This window comes from Talpa occidentalis, unplaced genomic scaffold, assembly GCF_014898055.3.
Source record: "Talpa occidentalis isolate TD23 unplaced genomic scaffold, MPIMG_talOcc4v2.1 talOcc4.13, whole genome shotgun sequence".
NCBI classification, from domain to species: domain Eukaryota; kingdom Metazoa; phylum Chordata; class Mammalia; order Eulipotyphla; family Talpidae; genus Talpa; species Talpa occidentalis.
The window spans coordinates 65635247-65649439 of NW_023601322.1; the positions used below are offsets into that span (position 1 = coordinate 65635247).

A 14193-nucleotide genomic window follows, 5' to 3' on the forward strand; every position below is an offset into this window, starting at 1 on the left:
TTATCACTATTAATTGCCTGATTCTGGTGAGATGTTGAAAAGGGGGATTTTTCATTTAAAAAAAATGCAAATATAACCAGCATAAGTAAGACCAAATGTGGGTTATATTATGAAAATAAATGATTTTATGGTTAATAAACATTTAAATGATTCATACACACAAGGCTAGAAAGGAAGGTCTAGGTCTAGGTCTAGGTCTGATAATACCTAATAGCCTGTTCAAATAACTTAGTTAGGTCTTGGCAGGTAATGTATGTATCGAAGCTTGAGAAAGTAGGAGGAGGAATTTGAAAAATTCAACTTGGAATTTACCAAATACATTTGGACTCTAAATTATTAAAGACAAGGTGATAAAACATTATCCACCATTATATATTCTGTAGTAGGGTTTAGGGTGATTGAGAGTATTTTCTGTTTAGAAAGTACTAAAGTTTATATTTGTTTGCAAGGGTATTATATTGTAGATATTATCGCCATTTCTGTACCATTAGAAATGTTGATAAATGTTTGCTAGATTTTGTTAACATTCCAATAATGAATTTAGAATAAATTATTGGAATGTTAAAAAAATCTATTCTAATTTCATTATTGGAATGTTAAAAAAAATCTAGCAAACATTTCTAATGGGCTTGTTGTTTTTTAAAAAGACCATTGCATTCTTATGTGTATATTCATAAAAAAAACATGTTGCAGGCCATTGTGGTAGCTGAAATACACATATGTGTGAATGCTTATCTCAGCATTTAGTCATCTTGCATTTATCATTAGTTTTTCATTACTAATAATTTATCATTAGTTTTTCACACTGTAGAAGTAACACCAAATAAGACTTATGTTGGTAGATTAAACATGACTCACTTTGAAAAATTCCTCTCTCAATATAGCAATAGTGATGACAGGTGTCACTGAAAGTTTGAAACACAAATTTATTTAAGAACTTTGAAAGGATAAATAGTTGAATTTCAAAATATCGAAATAGTAAAGATAAAATTAATTTTTATTCAGATTGTTGAATGAACTTGAGAGCAACTTAAAAAGAATTAGACTTATTAAACGGGAAATAATGTGTATGCCTAGTGTTTGACCCTAAAGAGGAGGAGTAATAATCAATGAACAGACCATTAATAACATGCACCAATAACATGTAATGTTGAGTTAAAGGAGATTTCTAACCTTACGAAGAAGGGCTTGGTAGAATAATACATACTTAGCTGAATGGGAAGTTATTCCGAAGGTCGGGGTTTTCCTCCATTTCCCTCCCAGGGTCCTGGGGAGGGAAGTTGGGGAGAATGGGTTTGAGGAACTTGAACTCGTTGGTCCCTGAGCCCCCCGTCAGGCACACCTCATACTGGTAGCTGTGGGACAGCGTCCCGGCGCCGCCCACGTCCACCAGGCGGCCCGGGAAGGGGCCGTCGGGCCCCAGCGAGCCCGCGCGCGCGCCGGCCCCGCGCCTCCCGCACAGGCGCGCGGCCGCGAAGGCGAGCGCGCACAGGAGGAAGAGCGACGACACGGCGGCCAGCGCCACCACCAGGGACGCGGTGAGGCGGTCGGCCTGCGCGGCGGGCGGCGGCGCGTCGGGCGGCGGCAGGTAGGGCTGCGAGAAGCCGTCGACCAGCAGCACGTGCAGCGTGACGCTGGCCGACAGCGGCGGCTCGCCGTTGTCCTTGACCAGCACGACCAGCCGGTGCTTGGGCGCGTCGCGCTCGCCCAGCGGCCTGGCGGTGCGCACCTCGCCGTTGTGCGCCCACACGCCGAACAGCCCGGGCTCCGTGGCCCTGAGCAGCTGGAACGACAGCCAGGCGTTCTGGCCCGCGTCGCCGTCCACCGCCACCACCTTGGTGACCAGGTAGCCCGCGTCGGCCGCGCGCGGCACCAGCTCGGGGCAGGGCGCCGAGGCGTTGGGCGGCGGGTAGAGCACGGAGGGCGCGTTGTCGTTGGCGTCCTGCACCACGACGCGCACCCGCGCCTGGCCGCTGAGCGCGGGCGAGCCGCGGTCCGTGGCGCCCACCAGGAAGTCGAAGGCGCGCAGCGCCTCGTAGTCGAGCGAGCGCAGCGCGAACAGCTGGCCGGTGTCGGCGTTGACGGCCACGAGCGCGGCGGGCGGCGGGTGCGCGCGGCCGGCGGGCAGCAGCGAGTAGGTGAGCTGCGCGTTGGAGCCCGCGTCGGCGTCGGTGGCGCGCACGCTGCCGATGTGCAGCGCGGGGCTGTTGTTCTCGCGCACCAGCAGCGTGTAGGCGCTCTGGCTGAAGGCGGGGGCGTTGTCGTTCACGTCGGACACCAGCACGGTGATGTGGTGCTGGGTCCTCAGCCTGGGGGTCCCCAAGTCCGTGACCGTGATCGTGATGTTGTACTCGGCCTGCCTTTCTCTGTCCAGCGCTCCCTCTGTTACTAAAGTGTAGAAATTCTCGACTGATGGTTTTAGAACAAAGGGGAGATTGTCATCAATAGAACAGACAACCTGTTGGTTTTGCCCAGAGTCTGCATCTGATACACTGAAGACTGCCACCATGATCTCTGGCACGTTTTCAGGGATGGGGCTGATGAATGAGGACATGATCAATTGGGGGGCATTGTCATTCATGTCCAGGACCTTGATGACTATTGAGCATTTTCCAGATAGTCCCCCACCATCTATGGCTTCCACATCCACGTGATAAAATTGTAATTCCTCAAAATCCAACATCCTTCTCAGTCGAATTTCTCCTGTAATTGAGTTTATTTCGAAGGGCTGATTAACGTCATCAACTTGAAATAGGGCATAAGATACCTCCCCAAAGGATCCTGCATCTAAATCTCTTGCAGAGATGGTGATAACCAGAGAGCCAAGGGGTTTGTTTTCAGGGATCTGCACCTCATAGAGCTCCTGAGCAAACTCGGGGGCGTTATCGTTGATGTCCAAGACCAGGATCTGAATCTTGATAGTTCCAGACCGTGGCGGAGACCCGCCATCCAGCGCTGTGAGGGTTAGCCTGAGCTCAGCCTGCTCCTCCCGGTCCAACGCTTTATCCAGCACCAGCTCTGGGAACTTCCTGCCATCGCTGCGATCGCGAGTGAGTACGTGAAAGTGAGGGTCGGAGCTGATTGTGTAGCTCTGAAGACTGTTGCTACCAGTGTCTAAATCCTGTGCCATTTTCAAGGGAAATATCTTTCCTGGTGTAGTAATTTCTGATATTTTTAGTAGCATTTCTCTGGCTGGGAACTCTGGGGCGTGGTCATTTATATCTTTGATTTGTAAGGTAGCCTGAAAAAACTGCAAGGGATTTTCCAGTAATACTTGGAAGGGTAGCACACATGGTTCAGTGGAGCCGCACAGCTCCTCCCGATCCAGTTTCTCATTTAGACGCAAATCATAGGTCTGTGGGTCAATCTGCAAATGCTGCCTGTTCCCCTTGAAAACAACCTGGGCGCTGCGTGCAGCCAGCTCTCCTACCCTGAGTCCCAGGTCCTTTGTCAAGCTGGCCACAAACGTACCACTTTCTTCCTCTTCCCAGACAGAATACTGAATGGATTCCGAACCCACCTCCCACCAAAACATCAATATAATGAAAATGGCCACTTGCCTTTTCTTGCGATGTACTTTTGTTTGTGCCATCTCTGTTGTCATGTCTGGTGCCAGAAGAAAAAATCCTTTTCCACTCTCAGTCACCAACTCCACCGTCAACCCTCCAAAATGTCCTTGTTATAGAATTTCAAATCCTTCTGACAACTTGTCTGTCAACGACTGCCTTCCTGAACACTCCTAACTTAGCTTTAACTGTAAATGTGTTCTGTATTTTTTTCCTCCTTGGGGCTTCTGGTGAAATGGAGTCCACTGATTCTGCAGATCTTTTTATTCACTCTCTTAGCCTGCACTGCCACCACGCGTTCAAATCGTGAAGTGCTTACTCAGAAACATCCCAAATCTAAGCATTGTAGACTTTCATTTATAGATCAAGTCAGTGTTTCTCACACTATAGTGTGTGAACCACATTCATAAACAATTACCTCAGAATTTGTTTTCTTTTCTCAAATTCAATTCCTGGGCTTCTTCCCCTTCCAGATCTTGAATCAAATTTTAAATCTCAATCTTTCTCTTTGCTGCTCATGCATACAAACATTTAAGGGTCATTCCTTCATGTGATGTAAACTCTCTGTAATCAACTTATATTCTGCTGATCATTGTAAATTTTAGTCCCAGAAGTCCACCATTTAATTTTTCTAATCAACAATACAAAATCAGGAAGTTGGTTAGCAACACCAATGGTAAAATAATCAATCATTTCTATGAATTATGTGATTCATAAGATAGCACGAAAAGCAACGAAAAGCAACCCTTGCTATTTGATCACATCCGCAAGTAACTCGCAGCAAGTTGTTCGAAGGAGAATTGAGACCACTAGATACTTATGGTAGAATTATCTAACCAAATTAAAATATTTAGAAGAGAAGCTGGGAGCAACTAAGTATCTTTCATAAATGAGCATTTTAGGATTCCAGTTCATTTTTGTGTGTGTAGAATGGGTCACTATTTTAATAGAAGTATTCATTTTATTGTATTTGTTGGTCAAATTCCCCTTTCATATTCATCAAGATACAAATATATTATCCTGTTGTAAGAACATAATGCAATACAGAAAGCAAATGTTCAAGAAACACCTCTACTATTCTCTAACAAGGATGATGACACAAGGTCATAAATATAGGCTGAGTATAAGGTAGTTTAACAGGTGAAATACTTTTGAGTGGAATTCTGTGATGGAACATTTATGGTTATATCCATCCCTATATCACCAGTTTCTGCTTAAATTGACAGATTTCCTTGAGGATAAGAATAACAAGTAAACAAACTAATGAAGTAAAATGAACACTCATGGATTTCTTGGATGGGTTTTGTTCTTTCTCTGTAACAAAACTATTTCCAGTTCAATCCTAGATGCTTTTTCCTTTTAGTGGTATTCAGATACCAGTTTAGTGTTAATCTCTCACATCTGCAGAGTCCTTTATTCATTCTCTTTGCACGTACCACCACCAGCTATCCTCATATATATAAGTTTACTGCATTGTTTTTCATTTTAAAGCAAATTTATTAGTGGCACAGTATGTTTAAAACTCATTTTAGACCACTGAGATGTTTCCAAAAACATTGGTTGTTATAAAGAGAAAGAGGTTAACATCTTAATTTAATCCTAAAAGATATCAGCTGGGTATGTAGAGATGCTCCCTATTTATAGAAAATGGGCTATTATGGATTCCTTCAGGATAATGCTTCTGTTTTATTCTCTTTTGCTTTACTGAGACTTGCTAGAGTAGAGTTGAACTCTTCTAAACACATTTCCAGGGAATAATCCATCTCATATGATTTTGTTAAGGGAAAAGTCCAAAGTAAAAAGCATAAACTCCCATGTACACATCACTCAGGTTCACAACATTCTGCTTAAGCTAGTCCATACTTTCTTTTGCATCCTTGCTGATTTTCTCTCTAGTTGTTCTATCAGTTGTTAAGAGAGGGTGTTGAAGTCTCCAACTTTAATTGTGGATCTGTTTCTCCTTTCAATTCTCAGGTGTCTGTAAACATTTCTTCTAGTAATGTTTACAAAAACTGAAATGCACAAATCTTAACTATACCATTTGAACACATGAATCTGCCCACGTAACCCACACCTCTTTCAAGATACAGAACATTTCATCATTCACTGGGAATTATCTTAATCATTTTTAATAGCTTTCCCCTGCTATTTATGCTATTATATGCTAATGTGGAGAGATAGTTTTAAGATTAATTTAGCCAAATTATTACCTGTGGGTTGCAATAGTACTTTAGCTAATGAAACATTGGGCAGTATGGTAAACTTGATTTTATTTAGTTAGCTTATAATAATTACATAACTGATGAAGCTTATTTCCATTTTTATTCTATATGTTTTATTTTCCTTTCAATTATACTATTTAAACATTTTCAAATATATTAAAAATTAAAGATAAAACTAATCTTCAAGGATGAGTAGCATCTCTCACAAGTCTTCTTTAATTTAGCTATATGCAAAGAAAAACAACAATTCAGGGTAAAGATAGAGATGATATATAAGCGGCTACTTAAATCTTCTAATTGATGAAAGTTACTGCAGAATATCTTCAAAATATAAATGATTTGTCACTAAATACATTTGAAATCTCAAATGGCTGGTGATGAATTTTTGTGCAATAGAAGAGAAATATAAGAAACAGAAACAGGGCCTCCCCGGTGGCGCAGCGATTGAGCGCTGGGTTGCGAAGCTGCCCGAAGCCTCTGCAGCGCTGTTTTCGATCGCTCTACTGCCGCCTGCTACTCCCCTCAGGAGTGTACTTCGGTCCTTCTGCCTGCTCTGCTCCCCGCTCTGGCTCTGGTGAATTCTCTCACCCTCCTGTGCTTCTGACTGTACCTAGTGCTTGTATAAATAAATAAATAAATAAATAAATAAATAAATAAATAAATAAATAAATAAATAAATCTTTAAAAAAAAAATCCTTCAATTCTGATCATGGAATTATTTAAAAAAAAAAAAAACAGGTAGAAATAATTGGGTATATTTGATATCCAACAAACACAAGTCTCAGAAAAAGAAAAATTGGGAATGTAATTTTATGGAAATAATAGTGAATATGAAATAATCCCAGATATAAAAATGAATTAATTGTGATATACAAGATATTGAATGATGCATATAATGTATAAGATATTGATGAAGTTTAAAAGAAAACTAAATCCATTGTCAGATATGAAGAGACATAGACAGCTTATTTTTTGTGCACCTTCTCTTAGAAAGTCACCTGAGGATATGCTGTAACAAAGAGAGGGAATTTTTATAATGGCATTTTATTTATTTTTTTAAAGATTTATTTATTTATACAAACACTGGGGTACAAGCCAGAGGTGTGGGAGGGTGAGAGAATTCACCAGAGACAGAGCAGTGGGAGAGATAGGAGAGGCCTGCCCCACCACGTGGGAGTCTCCCTGGCAGGCAGGGAATCGAACCGGCATTGCAGAAGCTGTGGACAACTTCACAGTGCTGCATTCAACTCACTGTGCCACCCGAAAGTCCCAAGGAGAAGGAATTTTAAAAAGAAATAGGTAAGGATCTATCAAACAGTAGACTCAACTAGGAGAGGTATGAAGAAGATGACAGTTTTATTTGCACTAAGAGGTCATTTAGTCCAGATAGAAGCAGAAAGAGAGGGATTCAGGTAGGAAATATGCAAAGGTGAATTACTGATTTGAACATACTGAAAGATATGGTGAAGTCAAGTCTAAATGATGGCTAAAATAGTAAATCTATTGCTCTTGATTCTGGAGACATTCTACATTCAGTGGCATAGAAGACACAACAGGAGATTAAAAGAGCAGAAAATATGGCCCTTATCACTAATATGAGTCTGCAATGAACAATATTTTATTGTGGTAAAAAAACATAAAATTTATCATCTTAATTATTTTCAGGTATACGGTTCAGTAGAGTTGTCTGTTCACATTCACACGTTTTCATCTTGCATATCTGAAACTCTATACCTTTTTAAACAAAAATTGTCACTGTCCTCATTCCCCTAGTGCCTTGTAACCACCATCTTACTTTCTGCTTCTGTGCATCTGACCACTTTAGAAGCATCATATAAATGGAGTCAGGCAATATTTATTTGCCTTTTTGTGACTGGCTTATGTCACTTAAAACAATGTCCTTAAGGTTCACTTATGATGTAGCATGTGATAAGCTTCCCTTCTTAGGGTTGAATAATACTCCATTAAATGTATATACCACAGTTAGTTTCTCTATTCATCCACAAATGTGCATTTGGGTTTCTTCCACCACTTGCTATTGTGAAGAGTGCTGCTGCAAACACAAGTATGCAAATATTTCTTGGAGACCTTGCTTTTAATTGTATAGGATATGTGCCCAGAAGTAGAATTACTGGATTATGCAAAAGTTCTATTTTAAAATTTTCAAAGAAAATCCATACTGTTTTCCATAGCAGTTATACTATTTTACGGTCTCACCAACATTCCACAAAGGTGCCCATTTCTTCATACCCTCACCAACAGTTGTTATTTTCTGCTTTTTGAGAGTAGTCATCACAATGTGAGGTGATATTGAAGTTTTGATTTGCATTTCTCATATGATTAGTAGTGTTGAGTATGTTTGCATCTGTTTGTTGGTCATTTGTATGCCATCTTTGGGGAAATGTATCTTCAGTTCCTTTGTCCATTTTTAATCAAGTTCTTCATTTTTGGAGTTGTTGGAGTTTTTATATTTTCTGCACATTAACTGATAATTGGATATATAGCATTTGCAACTATTTTCTTCTGCTCCACAGGTTGCATTTTAATACTTTGTTGCCCCCAAATTTTGTAAAGTTTGAGGTAGTCTCATTTATCTGTTTTTGCTTTTGTTGCCTGTGCTTTTGCTGTCACATCTAAGAAGTCATTGCCAAATTAATATCATAGAAGCTTTTTCCCTGATAATTTCTTCCAGGGATTTTATTAGTTCAAGGCTTAAAATATATTTCTAGACAAAACAAGAAATTAATTATTCCCTATTAATTCTAGAGTAAAAAGTGCCATCAATTATGACTATATAAAAACCAGAGTTCATTTTAGAGATGTCTATAGATGCAAAAGAAACAACAGAAAAAATAAGAATTCTTTTCCACTACACACAAAAGATCAAGAAATATACTATTAGTGGAACAATCAATGGAAGTTTCACTTTGAGCAGAGACATACCAGAAAATAGTACAGTAGCTATTTGTGCAGGATGGGTGAGAAAGGTTTCAAGTGTGCTATGTCCTAAACGATAATAGCAGAAAATTAATTGTTTAAAGTTTGAAGAAAATTACAAACATATCCCTAAGTAATGGATAGTATATATTAAGTAAGAACCAGAAAATATAAGGTTTAAAACTGCTTTCAAAGAGATATAATGAAAAACAGACAACTAGATGTTGGCAAGCATGGTGAGGAACTAGTACATCTAGATACTGCTGATAACAGTGTAAATTAATACAGCACTTTGTAAAACTATTTGGAATTATCTACTAAGAGTAAAAGTGTACTTATGGAGCAGCATTTCACCCTTAACTATATACCCAACAGAAAGAAAAGCATACACACCAAAAGAAATGTACAAGAATGTTCAGGGCCTCCCCGGTGGCGCAGCGGTTGAGCGCTGGGTTGTGAAGCTGCCCCCGGCCTCTGCTGCACCGGTTCAATCCCTGGCTGCTCCCCCGCCACCAGAGGAGGGTCCCACATGGCGCACAGACCTCTCCTGCCGCCCGCTGCTCCCCTCAGCAGTGTACTTTGGTCCTTCTGCCTGCTCTGCTCCCCGCTCTGGCTCTGGTGAATTCTCTCACCCTCCCGCGCTTCTGACTGTACCCAGTGCATGTATAAACAAACAAACAAACAAATAAATAAATAATACATGCCTCTTTTAAAAAAAATTTTTAAAAAATGTTCAGAGTATTATTGTAACAACCAAATTTTGACTCATTCAAATGGATGGTAAATAAATTGTGAAATACTCATATAGTGGGATACTGTAGAGCAACAAAAATGAAGAATTAAAAGTAGTATGCATAAATGTCACCTGTAACATAACATTAAGTGAAAGACACAAAATATTTTATACTCTACTATTCCATTTGTATAAATTTTAAAAAGGCAAAGCTAAACTATAGTATTGGCACCTAGGCTATTTGTTATACTTGGAATAGTAGAGATTTTAAGAGGTAATGTGAATGGCACCTGGGATGCTAATTGTGTTTCATTTTTCCTCAAGATGTTGATTCCAAGTATGTACAGTTTCTGAAACACATTGAAATGAACATCAAGGATTCTTCACTTTTCTGTTTGTATGTATAACTCAATAAAATGTTTGTTTAAAAGATGTTTGTCAGTGCTGATGAGAACAACCACAGAAGAGTAGATAAAAGATAATCTTATCGTCATGCTTTCTCTCCTACAGCATTCTTTATCATAGGCATGTATTCCTTTGAAAGCAAAATGAAAAAAGGAGGGAGAAAAATGAAGAAAATTATGTAAAACAATTTACTTTAGATAGTTCGCATTGAATAAACTTCAAATGTGATGAAACAGATAAACAGAATATCGAGAAAATCAGTTGATTTTTATTAAGAATCTCAACAAATAACAAGAGGAGTAAACATTTTGGGAAATTCAACAGCATGCATGAATTGATAATGGTATTGTATGAATAAGTGCAATGTTGTAGAATTGAGTTTTCCAAAAGTAGCCAAGATAAAGTTCAAAAGAACTAATTACAAAAGGGCAATCAATGCTATGCTTGAAGGTGGAATTTTTCTCCATGATGTTCCCAATCCTGGGATCTGGGAAGTTAGAGATAAATGACTAAATCATAGCATCGTGATTGGATTCCTAATTGAACCCAAAGCTATTCCGGAAGGTGGCTTTTCCCTCTATTTCCTCCCCAGCGCCCAAAGCGGAAGGTTAGGTAAAATGGGCTTCAAGAACTTGAACTCGTTGGTCCCTGAGCCCCCCGTCAGGCACACCTCATACTGGTAGCTGTGGGACAGCGTCCCGGCGCCGCCCACGTCCACCAGGCGGCCCGGGAAGGGGCCGTCGGGCCCCAGCGAGCCCGCGCGCGCGCCGGCCCCGCGCCTCCCGCACAGGCGCGCGGCCGCGAAGGCGAGCGCGCACAGGAGGAAGAGCGACGACACGGCGGCCAGCGCCACCACCAGGGACGCGGTGAGGCGGTCGGCCTGCGCGGCGGGCGGCGGCGCGTCGGGCGGCGGCAGGTAGGGCTGCGAGAAGCCGTCGACCAGCAGCACGTGCAGCGTGACGCTGGCCGACAGCGGCGGCTCGCCGTTGTCCTTGACCAGCACGACCAGCCGGTGCTTGGGCGCGTCGCGCTCGCCCAGCGGCCTGGCGGTGCGCACCTCGCCGTTGTGCGCCCACACGCCGAACAGCCCGGGCTCCGTGGCCCTGAGCAGCTGGAACGACAGCCAGGCGTTCTGGCCCGCGTCGCCGTCCACCGCCACCACCTTGGTGACCAGGTAGCCCGCGTCGGCCGCGCGCGGCACCAGCTCGGGCAGGGCGCCGAGGCGTTGGGCGGCGGGTAGAGCACGGAGGGCGCGTTGTCGTTGGCGTCCTGCACCACGACGCGCACCCGCGCCTGGCCGCTGAGCGCGGGCGAGCCGCGGTCCGTGGCGCCCACCAGGAAGTCGAAGGCGCGCAGCGCCTCGTAGTCGAGCGAGCGCAGCGCGAACAGCTGGCCGGTGTCGGCGTTGACGGCCACGAGCGCGGCGGGCGGCGGGTGCGCGCGGCCGGCGGGCAGCAGCGAGTAGGTGAGCTGCGCGTTGGAGCCCGCGTCGGCGTCGGTGGCGCGCACGCTGCCGATGTGCAGCGCGGGGCTGTTGTTCTCGCGCACCAGCAGCGTGTAGGCGCTCTGGCTGAAGGCGGGGGCGTTGTCGTTCACGTCGGACACCAGCACGGTGATGTGGTGCTGGGTCCTCAGCCTGGGGGTCCCCAAGTCCGTGACCGTGATCGTGATGTTGTACTCGGCCTGCCTTTCTCTGTCCAGCGGTCTCTCTGTTTCCAGGGTGTAGAAATTCTTGAAAGTTGGTTTTAGAATGAATGGCAGGTTATCTGGAATGGAGCAGGTCATCTTTCCATTGTCTCCAGAGTCCCTGTCTCTAATTCGGAAGATGGCGACTACCGTCTCAGGAGCATTTTCTGGGATGGAGTCAGTGAGTGAAGATATGATCAGTTCAGGGGTGTTGTCATTTACATCCACCACCTCTATGACTACAGTGCCTTTTCCAGAAAGGCCTCCTCCATCTGTAGCCTCAATTTGCACATGGTAAGTTTTAATTTGTTCAAAATCCAATTTCTTTGTCAGTGTGATTTCTCCTGTAACTTCATTTATGGAGAAAGTTTGTTTAATTTCATCTGATGCTTGAAACAAACCATAAGAAACACTTCCGAAGTTTCCGGTATCTATATCCCTAGCTAAGACAGTAAGTATTGGAGAGCCTAGGGGGCTGTTTTCCAAGACCTGCACCTCATATGGGGTGTGCAAAAATTCAGGGGAATTGTCATTGACATCCATGACCTGAATTTGCACAGTGATGGTGCCAGACCTGGGTGGAGACCCGCCATCCACAGCCATGAGAGTTAAACTAAACTCAGCCTGCTCCTCTCTATCCAGCTCTTTGTCCTGCACCAAGGCTGGGTATTTCTTGCCCTCGCTCTGATTTTGAGTGAGAACATGAAAATGAGAATTGGGACTGATAGTATATTTTTGAAGACCATTGCTGCCCACATCCAGATCCTGAGCTAACGTCAGTGGAAACAGAGTCCCAGGAGGGCTGTTTTCTGGTATTTTCAAGAGCATTTCCTTTGTCGGAAATACTGGGGAGTGGTCATTTATGTCCTGGATTGATAATTCTCCTTCAAAAAATTGCACGGGTGTTTCCAGGAACACTTGGAAATGCATTATACAAGGTTCAGTGGGACCACATAGCTCTTCCCGGTCTAGTTTCTCCCTCAGAAGCAAATCTCCAGTCTGACGATCCAGCTGCAAGCCAAGCTTGTCATTGTCAGACACCACCCTGGCTGACCTGGCAGCCAGCTCCCCAACTCCCAAGCCCAGCTCCTTGGTTAAATGGGCTACAAAGGAGCCGCTCTCTGTTTCTTCCAGCACAGAATAGCAAATGGGCTCTGGGTCAGCTTGAGACAAGAACACCACCATAAAAAGGAAGATCACTTGCCTGTTTGGTTGAATTTTCTCAGGTGCCTCCATGTTGGAGCCGAGGTGCTTACATCCAGTCCCTTCAGCAACCACAACAAAGGCTAGAGATATTTCTGGTTTTCTATCCGTTCAAAGTTGCTTTTAATCATAAATTCGCTTAGTATATCGCTGCACAAAGTCGTTGGTAACCCAGTACAGCTGGCAACAGCTTCTTCCGTGTATTTTTAATTCCGTATTGTGACGAAGGAATACGTGAGCTTTTTAGGGCTTTTATTCCCAATCTTAACCCGCAGCGCCACCCTGCGTCCTGCTTGAGAAGCTAATATTCTCAAGTCAAATCGTACCTCGCAAATTGTCAAAATGTGAGCCACTTGAAAGTGTATGGAACTTTCACAAACTTTGTTATGCAATAAAACTGTTATTCATAAGGTTATTCCATTACATTGTAAAAGCTAGAATAATTATGAGCACAAAGAAAATATCTTGGTCTCCCTATATCCTAGTCAATGGAACTTTAAAGGACTTTATTTCTCCCTTGCATAATCTAACCAGGAGAGAGAAACACATACAATTTCAATTCCTAATAATCATATATATTTATTTCCAAATGTGTGAGGAATTTATGATGATGCAAAGGTTTTTTAAGGTGTTCTGTACCACTGTCTCAGGAAGACTGTTTTTCAAATTAAAAGGTTCTATTTTCCTATGTTGGGGGTGAAAATAATAATATAGTTGAATGAAGAGGCATATTGCTGTGCTATGGGTCCTTTACAAATACTAGCTTATATTACATTTAGAAGGAAGTCACATGGTATTATCGAATCAGATTAATAGACCTGGAGAAAAAACAAAATAGGTTTTGCAGATAAGGAAAGGGACTGTCAGAGGGTGATAGGACTTGATTATTCTGCTTGACTAATTAACAGGATAATATCAAGACAAAATCAAGTGAGTAAAATCATACAGTTTTGCTAAGATAAAGGTTTTAAGCTTAAGCTTGTTTAGCTAGATACATATTTATATTTTGTGATGAGCTTGCTTCTTATATTTGTCTTTGTATCCCAGACATTATATTCTTTGACCAACTGTTAAGGGGAAAACAAGAAAACCTGACTTAAAGCATTTAAGTCTGTGTACAGAGGGTATCTCCGGCCTTGTCTACTCATATTGGTAAAAAGAGAGGCTTGTTTATAAAATGGATTCCTGCGTAATAAGCAGTTATTGTGATTGCCCTGCTACAATAAGTCAATTGAGACAGTTAACTAACCAGTTTATTATTAGTTACAATTAGTATATTGAGTGGAATACTACTAATCCTGTCACATATGGGCATTCCTGTCCTTAAATATCTCATAATTTAACCTAATTACTTAATTAACTTAATAAACTATGATCCATAATTCATATTGAATGAATTATTTTAAGAACATATCGATAATCTTAGATTCAGATAGTGATA

The 14193-nt window shown here is 42.4% G+C and overlaps 3 protein-coding genes across 7 annotated transcripts in view; all 3 read right to left on the bottom strand.

Moving 5' to 3' along the window:
* ARHGAP26 (Rho GTPase activating protein 26) overlaps nucleotides 1-14193 on the bottom strand; it is a 506434-nt gene that overhangs the window by 400972 nt on the left and 91269 nt on the right. The gene's annotated exons all lie outside the window — the stretch shown is intronic.
* Nucleotides 952-3886, bottom strand: LOC119243320 (protocadherin beta-6-like). The gene has a single exon (XM_037509035.1). The coding sequence runs from the start codon at nucleotides 3602-3604 to the stop codon at nucleotides 1208-1210; it is 2397 nt and encodes a 798-aa protein (XP_037364932.1). The 5' UTR covers nucleotides 3605-3886; the 3' UTR covers nucleotides 952-1207.
* On the bottom strand, nucleotides 10359-13224 carry LOC119243323 (protocadherin beta-4-like). Its single transcript, XM_037509039.1, is given in 3 exon segments — nucleotides 10359-10467; nucleotides 10470-11072; nucleotides 11075-13224. Coding segments are annotated over 3 exon segments (2382 nt in total). The 5' UTR covers nucleotides 12786-13224; the 3' UTR covers nucleotides 10359-10399.

Coding starts and splice junctions, on each gene's coding strand:
- LOC119243320 (XM_037509035.1), bottom strand. CDS start 3,604: ATGACAACAGAGATGGCACAAACAAAAGTACATCGCAAGAAAAGGCAA.